This window comes from Rutilus rutilus (genome assembly GCF_951802725.1).
Source record: "Rutilus rutilus genome assembly, chromosome: 15".
NCBI classification, from domain to species: domain Eukaryota; kingdom Metazoa; phylum Chordata; class Actinopteri; order Cypriniformes; family Leuciscidae; genus Rutilus; species Rutilus rutilus.
This window is the reverse complement of record NC_140220.1, coordinates 37,031,991-37,051,121: the sequence shown is the minus strand read 5'-3', so window position 1 is coordinate 37,051,121 and position 19,131 is coordinate 37,031,991. Positions and strand designations below refer to the sequence as shown.

Here is a 19,131-nt window from a genome sequence, read left to right as displayed (position 1 = left end):
CTTTAAGAATGCATTATTGTAGTTTATTTCCCTACCAAACATTCGTTGATTGATTTCATTTCATGCATCATTCTGCTGAGCTCGCTTATGTTAAAGGTGCTGTATGTGTTTTTTTGACCGTACTAAAGCTTGAAAATACAATATGTTTGCAGATATTTAGGAAACATGCACTCGTTTCTCTGAGGAACACTTCTACAGCCGGAAACGTGCTGTTTTTGTTTCGGTCTGTGTGACTCCGCCCACTGCCAATTCACCCAATGGTGTTTCGACACCCCGGGTTGCCAGTTGGTGGGAAACACCGCGTATTTCAGCCATGGGCACCAGCGAACAACCTGGGTCAGAGATCGCAGATTCTGCCCGACATAAAAGCCTAAAAATCTCTATGACCAGATGCATATTAAAACAGGGACCGTCGCAGACAGCCGAAGGGCACTTTGGGGTTGTTCAGAAAAAAATAAAGAAAAAGTTCTGAAAACTATCGGCAGATTCACACACAAACTCACAGCTCTAAAAATAAAACATTTAAAGTCAAAGTTTCATGAATTCATTCGATAAGATTATTGCTATGCTTTTTGATTATTAAAATTTACTTAAACCATTGCGTTAGCTCATAATGTGGCTGGATTTCGGCATCTCTCTGATGAAGGTGAAGTATCTGTGAAGGTAAACATGGATCATGCACATGATGTTGGGAGTATCTCCGTGAGGAGCATGGAAGGGTGTGTGTGTGTGTGTTTTGTGTTGTTGTGTTTGATGGTTTAACCGGTGCTGACATGGTAAACATCGCCTGACTTTCCATCCTGTGTGGCTGTACCATTGCATAATGAATATTTCATTGGTGCGCTCGTGCTTTGTGTGTGATGTCTGTGATGGGCGTTGGATGTTCAGCAGGGTCAGCACTCAAAGATGTCTCTTTCCCTACACACACACACACACACACACACACACACACACACACACTGTACAGAATAAACAAGCCTGTAGCCTGGCCTTTATCGCTTTACCATTGACACAGATCATCTGCTCCTCTATGTCTGGTCTGAGAAGTTCACTTCAACACAAATAAAGCTGAGATTATGTGTGACGTGACATGCATGGTCTTATTATGCGATCTTTTAAATAAAAATATATAATAATAATAATAAACTTTATTTTCCTAAAGCATCTTTAAAAGTATCATCTCAAAGCGCTTCTCAAGAATGAGATCCAATAAAACATACAATTATACAAACAATGCATTAATGAAAGTGTCATACAGACAAAGTAAAAAAAATAAAAAACATAAAAGCATAATATCAAAAGTTCAACAAGCAAATAGAAAAATATAATAATTTCAAAATAATCAGATAAAAGCGACCCTAAAAAAATAATCTCAATGTGTTTTGTGTGCCACTGAGAATTAGCTTTAACTTCTTCCTGCAGGAAGCAAAGAAACAAAAGTAGGCATGAAATAGTTTCCACTCATGCTGAGACGTGTGAACTCTCGGACGGCTGTGAGAGAGAGTTTAACGCTGAGTTGTGTTCGGCATCTGAAGTGCTGATGTGATAAACTATAACCTGAGCATCAAATATACTCAATTACTTAATATATATAAAAAAGTGTCTTTTTTTCCTTAGAATTGGACTTTAAATCTCACAATTCTGAGAAAAGATGTAAGAATTGCGTGATATAAAGTCGCAATTGCGAGAAAAAAAGTCAGAATTCTGTCTTTATATCACGCAATTGCGACTTTATTTCACGCAATTCTGACTTTATATCTCACAATTCTGACTTTATATCCTTTATATCTCGCAATTCTGACTTTATATCTCGCAATTCTGACTTTATATCTCACAATTCTGACTTTATATCCTTTATATCTCGCAATTCTGACTTTATATCTCACAATTCTGACTTTATATCCTTTATATCTCGCAATTCTGACTTTATATCTCGCAATTCTGACTTTGTATCTCGCAATTCTGACTTTATATCTCACAATTCTGACTTTATATCCTTTATATCTCGCAATTCTGACTTTATATCTCACAATTCTGACTTTATATCCTTTATATCTCGCAATTCTGACTTTATATCTCGCAATTCTGACTTTATATCTCGCAATTCTGACTTTATATCTCACAATTCTGACTTTATATCCTTTATATCTCGCAATTCTGACTTTATATCACGCAATTCTGACTTTATATCTCGCAATTCTGACTTTATAACATGCAATTCTGACTTTATAACATGCAATTCTGACTTTATATCTCGCAATTCTGACTTTATAACATGCAATTCTGACTTTATATCTCGCAATTCTGACTTTATATCTCGCAATTCTGACTTTATAACACGCGATTGCGACTTTATATCTCGCAATTCTGACTTTATAACACGCGATTGCGACTTTATATCACACAATTCTGAGAAATAAAGTCAGAATTGCGAGATGTAAACTTGCAATTGTGAGATAAAAAGTCGCAATTATCTTTTAAAATGTTTTATTCTGTGGCGGAAACAAGCTTCCATAAATATGGCCTGTTAAAATTAGAATCTTTTTCTTTATAAAACACAATGAAAATGTATTGCAATGATAATTTTTCATTTAATGAGAAACTGTAATTTAATTAGCTTCACACACATGCATGAATATTAATACATGCATACTAAAATATAAATATAACACACAAAATGACATAACAGATGGAAAGTTAAAAATAGATCACCAATGTGATACTAGTTTCATTGCTTTGAACACCATAAACAGTGATTTTTGACACATGCACTGTATGCATTTGGGTATTATTGATACAAATTTTCTTATAACATAAAAAAAGATAAAATAACAAACTAAAATAGAAAATAATGTCACTTAATGCATGGATCGCATAGCTATCTGATTAGTTAAACCGGTTCAGGATTTACACCAAGTGTCTCCGCAAAACAGATATAAATCTGATCTTCAGTTCCCGCATATGCAAGTTTAACGTTCAAGTCAACGAAAGCAACAGATACACATGAGCTGCTCTTTATTAATCATCAGCTAATCAAGATCAGAGAGCGTTATAGGAGAGAGCACTGGGAAGACCAGGGGCCGGTTTCACAAAGATAGACTTTGACTATGGCTTAGATATAGGAGATAGTCAGACTTCAGATAGACATCTAAATCAGAGCGTTGCACAAAGCACTGAAGACTCTGACTGTCTTGCATTAGATCTAGTCTATGAGCACATGTTAGACTTGTCTAACACTATAGACCGCTCTAAAATAGCTTTGTGAAACCGGCCCCAGTCAGTCTCACTGCTTGTAATGAAGATGATGAAGTTGAGCTTCAGGATGTTGTGTCTGATTGATGAAGAGTCTCTCAGATTCTCGTCTGCGGACGGTCTTACACACATGACCAGCGTCGGCCAATAGTGAGCCTACGTGGTGACGTGTAACACAGACGCGCTGCGCTATTACACTACGTGAAAAGACTCGAGGCCCAGAGAGAAGGAAATGAAAAGTGGAATTAAAGTCGTTATTTTTGTTTGTTTTTGCGCAGTATTCTCGTTGCTTTATAAACTTAAGATTGAGCCACTGGAGTCACTTGGACTATATTAACGATGTCTTTAATACATTTTCTGGGCCAGCAAGTTATAATGCCTTAGAAGCCTATGGAGGAGTGAGCCAGCTCTCAGATTTAATCAAAAATATCTTAATTTGTGTTCCGAAGATGAACGAAGGTCTTACGGGGTTGGAACAACATGAGGGTGAGTAAATACTGACAGAATTTTCATTTTTGGGTGAACGAACCCTTTAAGGCCGCCGCTGAATGGGGGAATATTTGTGGTTAGTGATGTTAGCAGTAAAAAGTGGCCTACATTATTTTAAATACATCTAGTCAGTGACAGAGTGCAAACATATTCATCTAAATAAATCAGTATTTTCATCTTCAGAATCATGAATATAGTTGTTCTGGCGTCTCTATTGTCCTGTGCTTTGGTTTCAGCACCAAGTCCGAGACTATTCATTTACACACACTATGTAACGCCAAATCTAGCATTTTAATCAACAGTAACATTTTATTTGTTACCCTTTTATCATGTGTCTTGGAGTATCGCAGTAATATCGTGTCGTGAGTTGAGTCTCGTGATGTGTATCGAATCGTGACATGAGGGCATCGCTACACGCCTACACTATTGGTGTAAATTGAAAACAAAGTCAAGTCCCTATGATCCGTTTCTGTTTCCCTTTGAAATGCATCACATTATGCCGGTTCAGTGTGTTTCTCTCTCAGGCCATCCTTAAAAATATTTTGGTTTGCAGTAACAGCAAAAAAAAAGAAAAAAAGGGTCGGTAGGTCGGTCCAAATTTTTTTTTATATAAAAAAAAGAATATAAAAAAGTATATATTTTTTCATTTAAAAAAAAAAAAATTCAGGGTCGGTGGGGGGGGATGACATTTTTCACCTATGTCTAAGGGCTGTTTACACCAGGCCACTTCATGCGTTTTCTCGGTTTTCTCAGATCGGATTGCAATCTGATTTATCAAAACGATTCCATTTACACCTGGTTACATAGGCTAAATGTGTGTTGTTTTTTTGCGGATATAAATCCGATCTTCAATTACCGCTATATGTAGATTTAATGGAGTGCACGTCACCGAAAGCAACAGTTATGACTACATTATTTTATTGATCAGCTAAAATTTCTGAATCAAAGCCCGCAATAAGAGAAAGCGGAAACAGCCCTGGTAAGATCATTTCGTTTCTTTACATTTAATGATGATGATTGTGTGTTAAGCGTCAGCGACTTACTTTCACTTTGATTTGCGATAGTTTGCACGTTGATGCTCAGCTTCTCATCTGCGGCAATGCGTGTTGCAGTAGCGTCGTCATATCTGACTAAAACATGACATATAGCCTATAACACGCTCTCGCATGTTTATTTTTTAATAAACCATATTCAACAACATATAAAAATGAAATAATCTTTAGAGTAAAGCCGCAGCCATCATTACCAAGCGCGAACCATTGACAGTGAATGAAACGAAGCAAACTTAGCTTGCAGGCAGTAGTGTGACATGCGTTAACGGTTAACCAATGGTGTAAACATAATCATAGATGACGCGCCACGGGTTTTTATTTAAAAGAAAGAACGTAGCTTATGTTTGTATGTAGGTCTAGGCAATTTATATTCACAATACTTAATAACTAATATTATTTTATTGCATTTGTATTAGTTGTTTGAAGAGTTAAAAAAAAATCGGTCGGTCTTAACGCAAGTTTACAACCGGCAAGTCGGTCGGACTGAAAGGGAAAATAAATAAATAATTGGGTCGGTACTAAATTGACAGGGTCGGTCGGGTTACGGCAAACAAGAATATTTTTAAGGATGGCCTCAGCAGTGTGTCACGAAAGCGCATGTTTAAACGCGTCACGTCTCCAAGCCGCCGCATTCCTCCGCCACACTCCCGCTCCTCATAGAAACGGCTCACACTCCTACATGGCTTTTGGCCCTTTGACCGGCCTCTGTAACCACCACCAGCCCGTCCCGCGCCCGCACATCGCCGCGAGGACACACAGTGTGTTAGTGTTTTGTCTGCTGTAGACTGCCTCTTTTGTTTGTCTATGCAAAATGAGAAACAATGTGACTCTTGACCCTTTCTCTTTCTTTATCTGCTGTGTTTCAGCCTGACCTTTAGCATGTCGAGTCCACCGCGAGACGAGCGCACTCCCCCGGTTCCCCTCGACACCAACCCTTGTTAATAGCTAAACCATGAACGGCAGCGTTTATGACCGAGGAAAGGTTGTTGATTTTCCCCCTTTTCATTTGAGAGCCGTGTATTTGCAATGAATGATTTGAGATGCCACTATTAGTGTGTGACCGACTGCGAATGCCAATCACCTCAGCCAACGAGACGAAGAAGGGTGATTTGTTAAAAGAGTAAATGTTTGATTTGCTCTGGCTGGATGGTGTCTTCATATTAAAGACCCGGTGAAGTCAGAAGTGTTAGTTGCTGTATGCTAGTGTACTCTTAAATGTTGGCTAAGCAGCTTTTAGCAGATATTCTCAATGGAAATGAACTTCTTTCTCTTCCAAAATCCAGTCACATGCTCAATCAAACACTCGTTCTCCCATCAAATAAGTTTACTGCACTATATTACTATTAAATCCTAATCTAATCATGGCAAACTATATATCGTTGGAAAGGTCTAAGACTCCTAAATAGATATTTTGCCACTGTTTTTTGTTAAAAATTATGTAGGAACAAAAATAGATTAATTTATGACAAGAGTGCACCTCAAAAAAATCGACATCATAACAGGAGTTCTGGCCTTTGTCACAAAAAGTCGACGCACACACTTTTAATAATTTAAACTTTGGTTTTCATGCTCATTTTTTTAACCAAAATATATAAACTAGTATTTGTCCATAATACAATAATAATAATAATAATAATAATAATAATATTATCCTCTAAAAAGTGTATATATATATATATATATATATATATATATATATATATATATATATATATATATAAAAAATACTTTAATAATATATATATATTATATATATAATATATATATTATCCTCTAAAATATAATATTATCTTTTTTATCGCCTTTTTTATACATCACATATTTTAGTAGTTATCATAAAAATTAGGTATCATTCGAAAGCTTACGAACTCAGAACTCATCCTGTGAAATCCGATTTGAAATTGGATGTTGCGTTACCATAGAAACGGTACTCTAAATTATTTTATCTGGCCTCTCCCCTTTTGGGCGTCGTCATGTTTCATAATTTATGATCAAAACCTTTTCTAATCTTGACAAAACACATATTGTCAGAAAGGTCTGAGTCTCAAGGTTCCATATTTTGTGACAGAAGTGATATTTGGACAGAAATTTATTAATTTGTTACGGCAGAATGCATACAATTAAATTCAAGAGAATTCAATATCACCCGGTGGCTATTGTTGGTACTACGCCTAAACAAAATCTCATGGGAACTTCAATTTTTGTGATATCAACTTCAAATTTGGAACACAACTTGGTTAGATATATGGCTTTGATTTTATAGTAAAAAATATTTTGTAAAATACATATTTTATAAAAAAAAGAAAAAAATATTAAGTACAGTATATTTGATTTACTGTAAGTTTAAACTTCCATAACTTTTTCATACTTTAATTTGTTGAAGTGCAGTACTCTGCTGAGTGTCTTCTTTAAAACAAGACCAAACTTAGGTCTATATTCCAAAGCATTCTTGAATTACAACCATTTAAGTTTGAATAGTGCATTTTAACATCCATTCTCATAAAGGAGTTAAGGGGTTAAAGCAGCCGTGACCCAGAAACTGAAGAGCTACTTTCAGCTTGATCACCGTTTTCCAGTGAAGCAAGAGCGACTGCCCCCATTACAACCTCAGCTGAACTGAAATCTTTGGCTACACGCCTGATCCGAGCCAGAAAACCGCTTGCCGACATCAAGTATCTCGGATGTCCAGCAGGAGTGAAGAGTGCTGAGCTTTGAGCTTTTATTTATACCTTCATCCAGCGTCTGAGAGAGCTCTCTGTGCCCGTCCTGCCCCAGAAACCAGGCAAACAATCAGCCTCACAATAGCATCTTTATTTCCTTGTTTTTTGGGACTTCCTGTCCTGATCCCGTTGGCAGGATAAGCAGCGGGAGCTCTTCATTCCTGCTGTGTCATGCATCCACTGAGAAGAAAAGACTCAAAGCAGACTCATATTCGGCACTTCTGTAGCACTTTCCCCCTGAAGTCAGTCCGCTAGTCAAGGTTTCATTTCCACTGTCAAACTTCTTCATAAGTGAAATCTATAGCACAGTTTTCTTTCTTTTACATACACCGCTTTTCCACTGCATGGTACGGCTCACTGTGGGGGGGTTTCCCCTGTGTACAGTACCTGGTACCTGGTACTTTTATAGCACCACCTCAGTTGAGGGTCCGAGCGAGCCGTACCGAAACTCAAATTAGGGGTGTGAACCGACACTGGTCTCACGGTTCGGTTCGATTACGATTATCATGTCATCGATTCAGTTCAATTCGATATCGGGATGCACCGCATCCTAAATTTTACATTTTACTTCAAAAGTGATGTGTGTGTGTGTGTGCGCGTGTGTGTGTGCGCGCGCGTGTGTGTGTGCTCGCCTGTTTGGGAAGTCTCAGTGACAGAAACAGTGACATTCCAGTTTAAGTTTCAAGGGAGTAAAGCTTGTTTATGCCATTAAGAAAAGGAAAACAGCTCGGGTGAAAACGGCTAGCGTGGATTAGCGGTATTACCTCCTGCATATTCTATTAGAGCGTGACATGAGCGCACACAGCGCGTGTCTTCTGCAGGTCGTGCTGACCAGGTTGTTCATAAAAGCCGAAATGTGCCCAGATGTCGGCTTTTAAAGTAGTTGGAGCATTTTTTATTTTCTCGCACTCGCGTCTCTCCTCCCTCTGCCATTGAATGCTACCGCGACAAAGCACGTACGCGACAAATGACGTCAGAAAAGCGTCAGTACATTATAATCGGTTATGGTCTATTACTGAACCGATACCGAGTCGTCCTCGTCTGCATCGCGATGCATCGTAGAAACGATTAATTTCAACGCCCTTCACTAAAATGTGACGTGTAAACACTGCAGATCCCCGATTGGTCAGAGAGAATCGTCACTACCAGCGGCCTTGGATTTGAGGCACGAGACACCAAACCCACTAGATTTAATTAGTCTGCAACAGCCACGGCAGTGTCATTTGTTCACTTTTTTTTTAAACGACTTGCTTTCATCGCACGCAACTTGCAAACGAAATGGCTATATCGTAGTCAGTAGACGAACTGCTACGGAGGAAACTCTTTTCATAATTCCTAGAGCTATTGGCGGAAGTTCCCGGTTTTCGGCGTGTTCGCACCGCAGGAACTAGGAACGATTTTAGTTCTAGGAACTCTTTTCAGAGTCGGTCTAAACCAGCACTATAGGAACTACCAGTGACATCAGTGACTCTCATTGGCCAAACGCATGCGAAATACCAGCACCCGCCATTATTTAAAAAGCTGTGTAAACACACAGATTATAGCCTATATATGTACTCCAGAAACTAACTCTACGAACATGGAAAACAGTGATAGATGAGCCTCTCAACCTTTACACAAATCCAACGCAACTTTGAGGGGACCAAGCCAAACATGATTATGTATTTCTACTCAGCTAGCGAAACTGGTTATCAACCACATGGCAAACGCTAATACCTTTTCATATACTGTCTACTTTTTTTTTTTTTTTGTGTGTATAACTGCAGATCGTGAACTAATAAACGATGGTTTATTAGCAGTGGAAAAGTAAAGCGAGCCGAGTCGAGTCGTGCCACACAGTGGAAAAGCGCCAATAGTTGTGCAAACTAGGACAACTACTAATCAATCTAATGAATAGTAATTGCCAGCGAATTTGATTATCGATTAATCATGTCTTCGCTGTGCTTGGAAAACTTCCGCCAGTCATGTCACGTTACAGTTGGACACGTGGACAATCATCAAATGAATCGAAGAGATAATAGACTGATTAATTGATATTGATAATCCAAATCATTAGTTGAAGCCCTAGTGCAAAAAATATATTGAACCTGAGGAGCCATGTAATAATTGCTTTTTAAGAAACATTACGGTCACACTTTAGTTTAGGGTCCAATTCTCACTATTAACTAACTATTAATCACGACTTTTGCCTCAAACTCCTAATTACTGCTTATTAATAGTAAGGTAGTTGTTATTAAGTTTAGGTATTGGGTGAATTAAGGGATAGTTCACCCACAAATGAAAATTCTGTCATCATTTACCCTGATGTGCTTTATAAGTACTAATAAGAAGCCAATATCCTAGTAATATGCATGCTAATAAGCACCTAGTTAATAGAGAGAATTGGACCCTAAACTAAAGTGTTACCAATGATTTGTAATAGAAATTTGCAGTCTTGGTGTTCAGTTCAGTGGGTGGTGAATATCAATCATCACACTTACAATAAAGGCTTTTCATAGGCACAATTTCCCTCATTAAAAATACATTTCCCTTCAACTCTTGTCAGACGCTGATGATTGAGTGAGCGAGTCCAGCGCAAACAGAGAAGTGCTCATGTTGAAGCCCTGCTGTTATCTGTCTGTGGTGTTGGAGAGCTGACTGTGAACAGCACTGGTTTCACCCATAGACTGTTTCTGAAGAGCATTTTTGAAGCCCAAAGTGGGCGGAGCCGGCCGTCGCCATCTTGGCCGCGCGTCACTCGCGGATAAACGAAAGTGTGCAGCGAGGCGGATTAGCTGAGGTGACGTGACGCTAACACACAGCAGACAAACGGCTAGTAGTGACATCAGCGGCAATCCACCTGTCAATCAAGTGGCCACGCCCTTAATTATGCAGAACTTTAAGGCTTAATATAATTTAAACGGCTGAGTTATAAAAAAATTCACCCCCTCACAGTTATCATGAAGGGCTAAATTAGCTATACACCAAAACCACTTTTTGCTCCAGGCTGTAAACATATTTTTTTTCTGCTGTAAAGTTGGGCATTTTAACATGGGGGTCTATGGGATTGACTCTCTTTTGCAGCCGGTCTCTAGTGGCCAGTCGATGAACTGCAGTTCAAGTCACTTCCGTGTTGGTTTCGAGAGAGAGACATGAAGGTTGCCGCTTGGTTTCACCCAAGGTCTGAACATTAATGATTTGGTTTATTTGACATCTGTCTCTTCTCTGTGTTGATGCAGCCGCAAAACCGGTCAGTACAATGTCCAGAGGAGCAAAGGCCCCGCGGCGGCCCCGGGGTCGGGCCCCGGCAAGGCCCCGTACCAGCGCTGCAGCTCGCAGGACTCTCTGGACGAGCAGGTCATGGTGGACTACTTTAAAGAGCTGGAGATCATCCAGTGCAGTGGAGACGCTGAGACGCAGGAGGACGAGCCGCTGAAGGTGGCTGACGGTGAGAGCACGACACAGTCCTGCACCATTGATTTTCTAATACTTGGCTTTAATGATAAAAAATAAAATAATGTAACCTCCTTTTTTATTTAGTATTTTTTCATGACAATGAATCTAAACAATGTTTAGTTTTTTTTTTTAATTCACCTTTAGGTTTCAGGATTTTTTTTAACCAGATGATTCTCAACTATGCCATGAAAGATAAAACTGAATGAATTGATTTTACCATTTTACTTTATGCAATATGTGTGTAAAATGGCCATACATTGGTTTTCCCATTCAATACACTGTATCTAATTTGCTTATCAGTGTGTCCTTAGGGCATCATGCAAAGAAGTGTAATAATGGGAGTAATAGTTGGCAACATTTTCATAATAATATCTAATATTTCATAGGAATATTGTTATGTAATTTCTTTCCCTATTCACTTGTTGTGTCTCCCAAAATGCCTGATAAACATGATGTACATGCTTGATTTACAGTCCTCTACAGTGGACATGAAATCAGTGCCCTGTTCTGTAACAGAAAGTCATATTTTGATTAGAAACCCCATAACATTTTCCTGAGATGTTGATTTATACCAATAAACAATTTGAAAATGAATCTGATTTAAATTATAATTACAATATATTGTCGTATTTCCATAAGCGTGCTAAATTTGATCACTAAATTAATGTCAGCCATTTTTAAAGACCAAGCAGAAGTTAAACTCCCAAGCATTTGGTATCTGAAAAGCCCTGAATGCTCTTAACAGGACATCCCGACTGAGAACTGTGACATGTATGGGGGTCAGAGAAATTCACTGAAATATAATGTCCTCAACTCTGGACAGTGGGTCCCAGGAGCTTAATTATATAATTGTTATTGCGGATTAGCTATACTGTGTTGAGAATGATGACAAACCACGTCGTCACTAGCCAAGTTTCCATCCGCCTATTTTTATGTGAACTTTGGGATCTCGCATAAACAAAAGCACTGGATGGAAATGCATAAATTCAAAAAATTGTGTGCTCAATTGAGATAAGAAGACATAAACTACGATGAGAACCGAATAAATCCCTCGGTGTGCATTTAAAAAAAAAAAGTCATGTGACTTTGCATGATGGGACGGCATAACTGGACCGACCATAACTGGACCAACCATTGGACCATAACTGGACCATAACTGGACCAACCATTGGACCATAACTGGACCATAACTGGACCAACCATTGGACCATAACTGGACCATAACTGGACCAACCATTGGACCATAACTGGACCAACCATTGGACCGATCTCGTTGCACAGTATCTGAAAAGTTGTTTTGCTCATTCTGAAATGCCTGAACCAAAGTCTGTCGTCAAACGATGGCAGCATCATTATTTTATTTTTACACAGAGTAAAATCTGTTGACTTTAGCTATTTTTGCCGCATTATATGCCAATGGTTACAGTTTTGGGTGCATTATTTGTCCTTTAGACATTGCTCTTTAAATATAATAAGCATCAGCTGTTTAAAAAATGACCCACATTTGGTTTTTGACCATTGAAAATGGGTAAAGTTCAACAAATTACTCATGGAGTCACATTTAGATCCACATTTCTCTGGAAATGAACAATATTGGGCCTTAAAATGAACATACCGAGAGAAAAGTTTGTTAAGAACCAAAATCTAAAAGGATATTAAGATATCTTAAACACTTCTTGAGGTATAGGTATGCAGACTTTGGGAAAAAAAAAATGTTTCCCCATTTTTGAACTGTCACTGTTGGCATATAATGCAACAAAGATTGTCCTGAAGTCAACAGATTTCACTAATGGACCTAACAATCTCTGTGCAAAAACAAAATGATGCTGCCATCTTTCTAAAGTAATTTTTACCTTCCTTTGATTTGGCTCCAAAGTTTATCATTTTGACTCCACTCTATGAAATAGTATATTCAATAAATATTAATTCATGAAATTTTATATTTTGCCCTTTATCATTTATCACAGAAAAAAATATGAACAAAATCTCAAATTTGAGCTGGGGAAGTTTCTAAAATTAGTTTGAATTGAGACGAAATGACCCCGCTGCACTGAAAAAAATTATTAGTTGAATTTAATTAGCATAATGCATTTGTTTAAATGTAGATAAAATCAGTTGAATGCAACCACTTATGATAAAAATTTTTGATTAAATTCAACTAATCACTTTTTTCAGTGTGTAAACGGCTTAAATCGTCTGGATTCAGTCTGTGTTTCTGAGCCTCTGTTTGAGGATTAAACTCGACAGATCTTGTTCAAACCCTTGGTGAGTCATTCACAACATTATTTTTGTGTTGCTAAGCTCCAACGTAAAAGTCTTTATTGCAAAAGATTGTGATGACAAATGGGTTCTTGTACATTTTCAACATATTTTCTGCTGAGTTCAGCATGCTATGTGAAGCAAGATTAAAACATGACTTGCACTTGCGCTTCTGCCAGACTGCTGGCACTCACAGCACACGTGAACACTGCCGGCCCTCAAGCAGGCGGCCCCTGGATCCTGATCCTGAAGTGTTAAACTTCATATTAAAGGGGTGGTATGATGCCCTTTTCTCAAGATGTAAAATAAGTCTCTGATGTCCCCAGAGTGTGTGTGTGAAGTTTTAGCTCTAAATACCCCACAGATAATTTTATATAGCATGTTAAAATTGTCACTTTTTGAGGGTGAGCAAAAACGCACCGTTTTGTGTCTGTCCCTTTAAATGCAAATGAGCTGCTGCTCCCGGTACAGGGGGCGGAGCTACAACAGCTTGCACTCACACAGACATGCACTGTAAATTTCAAAAACTTTTAGCCTTTTATGTTCAAACCGGAGTCAGAAAGATGGAGAGACTCAAGAAGGAGTGACAACATGTAGAAGCAACAGGATGTTTCTGAATGGTTAGTTGATGAATTTATGTAGCTGATGTGTAGTTATCTTCTACTTGATTAGCATATTCTGTCTAATCTATATAATCTAATAGATTAGATTGATAATCTATAAATCGTGTTCAGGGGGCGGGGTTTATGTAAATTCTAGGGTTGGTGATGTCACTAACCCGGGAGGAAGCTCGTGTAGTCTCTACCAGCCGTTTGTTGTAGTCCTTAAAAAGCGATTTCTTTAAAAGCAAATATCTCCCTTTGCTTTGAACTTTGAGCGTCGTAACTTTGCAGATGTTGTTTATGCTCAAACAGCAACATTACACACTAACTAAAGTTAGAAAAGTGAAATCATAATCAACCACCCCTTTAAATGTCTTACGTTCTCTTTTACCTTTAAATAGAAGGCCGTAAACGTCTTAGAAGTCTTGAATAGCATAGAGGACAGTCGTGTGTGTTGTGGGCTCTGAGATGATGTGAATTTCAAAATTAGATGGACTGAAATTAGATCTGTCACTTTAAAAATAGAAATAAAGTGTTCACATTGTCTAAATTTTAAATAGTTAATTCAACCATAATGGTTGACCTGTTGACTTCATACCACAAGTTAAAATTTTCTAAAATTCGTTCAATTTGTCATGATTTGACACAGCGACGTGTTTAATATATTCTACGTTTTTTACATTGTTTTGTTTTTTAATTATCTAAACACATTGCTCAAGGCATTGTATATGTGGCATTGTTTGTTTATATTCCTCCATGTTTAAGGACAATAGGCGTAACTTACAGGAAGAACCCACAATTAAAACCACAGACAGAGATCGTTGTTGTTCGGTCCCGAAAGGAACCGCAAACTGTGACTTCCTCAACTCCTGTGAGCGTCTGCATTGTGAAGCTACCGGAAGAGGAAGATATTTCTGCTTCCTCTCAGAGCTAAATTAACGTCTTCCTCCTCACCACGGCTGTGATGAAAATAACACATTGTGACACATGATACATGTAATTTATCCTGTGTGATTCATAAAAGGTGTTAAAGGAAAATAACAAGAATGATGGCCTTAGTTCAGCTGATAGCGAGTGTCAACATGAGTCCCAGAACACCTGGCTGTATTTCACTCGGTGTCAGAGATCTCCAGGCCATATAGACTGTAAAAGAAGATGGTCGACGCTCCTTCACTCTCTTCCATTGTAGAAAAGTGAAGCCGCCAAAGTCCCAAAATGGCGCTGAGATCATGCGCAGTAGAAGCGGTTAGTACAGTTTACTGCAGAACAACTCATGTCGGTGTGAACTGTAGAAATGAAAGCTTAAGCTCCAGTCTCCTCCCAAAAATACCCCAAAAAGTATGTTGATGCCTCAGTGACTACTTCGCTCAGAGAAGCTGTCAATCACAGCTGTCAGTCATGACGTCACATCCCCGTTTTTATAGCCTCAAATAATTAACTAAGACCAAACTTATTTTAAAAAAACTAGCACTAAACTTGCATCAGCGTGATTAAAAACTACCTAAAATGTTAGAAAACATCTTTGGAAAACATTTTTTTGAAGTGTAATTTGATTGTTTAGTTTGCCTCACGTCCATTAGACTTCATGAGGAGGGCGGGGTTTATGAGCTACACTGGGACCAGCCACCAGGGGGGCGATCGAGACACTTTGGCTTCACTTTCCAGCACTTGGTCCAGGCTTATCTTCTTCTCTTCTGTCCTGCAGAGGGGGAGCAGGAGGAGGCGTGGCTGATGGAGGCGGGGCTAGCGACGCTGTTCGACGAATCGGCTTCAGGCGGCGAGGACAGCATCGCTCTGCTGTCGACTCTGACCCGAACGCAAGCGGCCGCCGTGGAGAGGCGCGTGGAAACGCTCAAACAGACGCTACGCAAGCGGAACAAACCACACACTGTCCCAGATGTCCGAGAGATCTTTAAACCATCACCGGATTCACAAAGTAAAGTAAGAAAACACTGCACACTAGTGCTGTTCCTGCCCCTAATACAGGAGGTCATGTGTGAATGAATGACCATCCGTCTAGAACAAAGATATATGAACGCATTCCGGTTTCAATGTAATTTAGCTTTCTGAACAGCATCTACAGTATGACCACATTTACAAAGTCTTGCTGTTGTTTCAGGCTCTACTAGAACATGTTTTCATTCTTGAATGTTGATTATTTTCCTCATATTCTCCATTGTTGCGGCTCCTCTCTTCCCAGTCTGTCAGTAACGCTCTGTTTACTTCCTGTCTCTATGAAGCCCCTCCTTCTGAAAAGCACACTGTGCTCTGATTGGTCAGCTGGATCAGTGTGTTGTGATTGGTCGAGCGCTTCGAGTGTGTTTGGGAAATGTCCCGCCCCTTACCATAACCGCCAGTTTAACACACTACTAACTAACTCAACCAGGCCCCGCCCCTTTATTCTGTGCATTAATTATTATAATGAGGAATATTGTGACGTGTTCGTTCCCGGAAGAAACTCAAGTCTACAGTGGAGGCGTTTCAGGAGTTCAGAAACACTGATATAGAGAATAACTCTCGTTTTCATGCTCAAACAGCAACATTTTGAAGAAAAATGTAACTTGCATTAGTGTAAATGATGAAGAGATTTTAAACCAGTTACCAACCAGTGATTGGCTTGACTGGGGTAAATGTAAGAATCAGTGAATTAGCAGAGATCAGTCCTGTGGTTATTAAAGAACAGTCTGCCTGTTTCTTCTTCTCCCAAATGGGTTTATCCAGTCTAAAGCACTGACATGTGATAAAGCTTCAGGATGAAGTTCATGCAGGACGTCCAGCTAGTGACCAGGCTGTTAACAGTGTCACCAATTACACAGTAGTTAATAAACATTTCAGCAAAGTGTAATAAATGACTGAGAAAATTCCAGTTTGAAGGATCTGCGATGAACCACCGCCGGCATTTATTGTGCCGTTTTGAGTAGTTTATGAAGGAAAGCCATAAGCGGTGATTTATGTTTCTGCTGGACGCTGCACTAAATAATCCATTTAAAGGAGTGGTATAATGCCTTTCACACAAGATGTAAAATAAGTCTCTGATGTCCCCAGAGTGTGTATGTGAAGTTTTAGCTCAAAATACCCCACACATATTTTTATATAGCATGTTAAAGTTGAGGGTGAGCAAAAACGCACCGTTTTTGTGTCTGTTCCTTTAAATGCAAATGAGCTGCTGCTCCTGGCACAGGGGGCGGAGCTTCAACAGCTCGTGTCCTTTTACCTCACACACACATGCACTGGAAATTTCACAAACGTTAAGCCATTTATGTTCAAACCGAAGTCAGACAATGATGGAGAGACTCAAGAAGAAGTGACAACATGTAGAAGCAACAGGACGTTTCTGAATGGTTAGTTGATGAAGTTATGTAGCTGATGTGTAGTTATCTTCTAGTCATTGATTAGCATATTCTGTCTTGATAATCTATAAATCGTGTCAGGGGGCGGGGTTTATGCAAATTCTAGGGTTGGTGATGTCACTAACCCGGGAGGAAGCTCGTGTAGTCTCTACCAGCCGTCTGTTGTAGTCCTTAAAAAGAGATTTCTTTAAAAGCAAATATCTCCCTTTGCTTTGAACTTTGAGCGTTGTAACTTTGCAGATGTTGTTTATGTTCAAACAGCAACATTACACACTAACTAAAGTTAGAAAAGTCAAATCATAATCAACCACCCCTTTAAAAAGTAATGGAAACAGCGCATGAACACTTCTTGTACGTTTATTTAACCAAGCAATGCCACAGATGCGTTCACTGAAGCAGAAGTGCCACTGGAAATGAACCAAACTAACAAAAACGTAGAGCTTATACGGTGAAGACAGAAACTAGTGAGGAAATTCAGCATATTTTAAAATGAAACGTTCAGCGTAGAAGATCCTCACGCCAGCGAGATCATGTGACCGTCTGAAGAGAGCAGAGGTGGGGGACTCGTGACTGGAGTCGAGTGGCAGATTTAAGGACATGTGACTTAAAAAAACAATGACTCGACTCAACTTGGATTTGAACTGACTTCGACTTTCTAACAACTGTAATTCATCTAAAATTGTGACATCAATTGATAAACAAAATGTGTGATTGTATGATGATGCACTTCCATGACAACAAAGGAGAAGTAGGAACATAGGGAACACAGGCACATACAAACATAAACCTAACAATATGACATTTACTATAAAACTAATTAATGTTTATGCATCATACCTGTCAACTGTTTTACCTTCAACTCTTATAATTGTTGTTATAATAAGTGTTATAATAGATAAATATTCATTAGCCGCTGAATTGGCTCAACTTGCTTGGTGTTTTGAACATGTGTGACTAGAAAGAGTCACATGATCACGCTGATTCACTGAAAGAGTCCCAGATGTGAGTGGGGTCGCACACTTCTGCATCCCTGTGTTTATTGCACAGATATTGATGAAAGAGTTTGTTTTTAACACACGCATGCTAACAGTTTGCTTCATTCTCTTTGTTGTTCGTCACTCTCTTTTCCTGACGAAGCAGGATGAGGCAGGATCCACACACAGAAGTGGGAGCAGTAAACTGGAAGTGGAAGGAATGGGTAAGTGTCATGAGTTAGAGCTTGTGATTCATTTCAAAATGCCTTTAACATTTAACTTCAGGACAGAGGGAGTCGAAGTACACAAGCACACACGCACGCACACACTCACTCTCACTCTCTCTCTCTCTCTCTCTCTCTCTCTCTCACACACACACACACACACACACACACACGCACGCACGCGCACACACACACTCACTATCACTCACACTCTCTCTCTCTCTCTCTCTCACACACACACACACACACACACACACACACACACACACACACAAATGCTGGAATATCCATTCCTTTTGTTCTTTAAAGAAATGTAACGTTCAGCGTAACTAAAATGAAACATTTTGCTTTATATAAAACGTAACATTGTGTCTAATCAGACACTCCTGTACAGAGATACATGAGATACATGAGATACATGCAGATACATGAGATACATGCAGATACATGAGATACATGCAGATTATGAAGGATTTATTTTTTTCTGAATGTAATCGCCGATAGACCAGTGGAAATAAGTACGACAGAGGTGCTGTAAAGTCATTTCCCGTAAGCGTATGAGAATTCTGAAAGTCATTTTTAGTGCTGGGCTATCTTGTTTTACAGCGTTCATACTTTACCCTGGTGCAGTCCTGGTTGTCAGGTTTAGAGATTTCACACTCTACATTTGTAAACATTGGGTTAATATACACTACTGTTCAAAAGTTCAAAATTTTTTTTATGTTTTTAAAAGAAGTTTCTTCTGCTCACCAAGGCTGCATTTATTTGATAAAA

General features: G+C 39.0%; 2 protein-coding genes across 3 annotated transcripts in view; both read left to right on the top strand.

Moving 5' to 3' along the window:
- Positions 1–19,131, top strand: part of LOC311304860 (dynein axonemal intermediate chain 1-like) — a 674,193-nt gene that overhangs the window by 564,642 nt on the left and 90,420 nt on the right. The gene's annotated exons all lie outside the window — the stretch shown is intronic.
- Positions 1–19,131, top strand: part of arhgap18 (Rho GTPase activating protein 18) — a 40,462-nt gene that overhangs the window by 4,558 nt on the left and 16,773 nt on the right. The window contains exons 2-4 of one of the 2 annotated variants that reach the window (XM_084431648.1): positions 10,732–10,940; positions 15,515–15,750; positions 18,300–18,357. In XM_084431648.1, the coding sequence (XP_084287774.1) occupies positions 10,732–10,940; positions 15,515–15,750; positions 18,300–18,357 (503 nt within the window). Of the gene's footprint in view, positions 1–10,731; positions 10,941–15,514; positions 15,751–18,296; positions 18,358–19,131 lie in introns of both variants that reach the window. The other variant, XM_084431647.1, reaches the window with a different exon arrangement.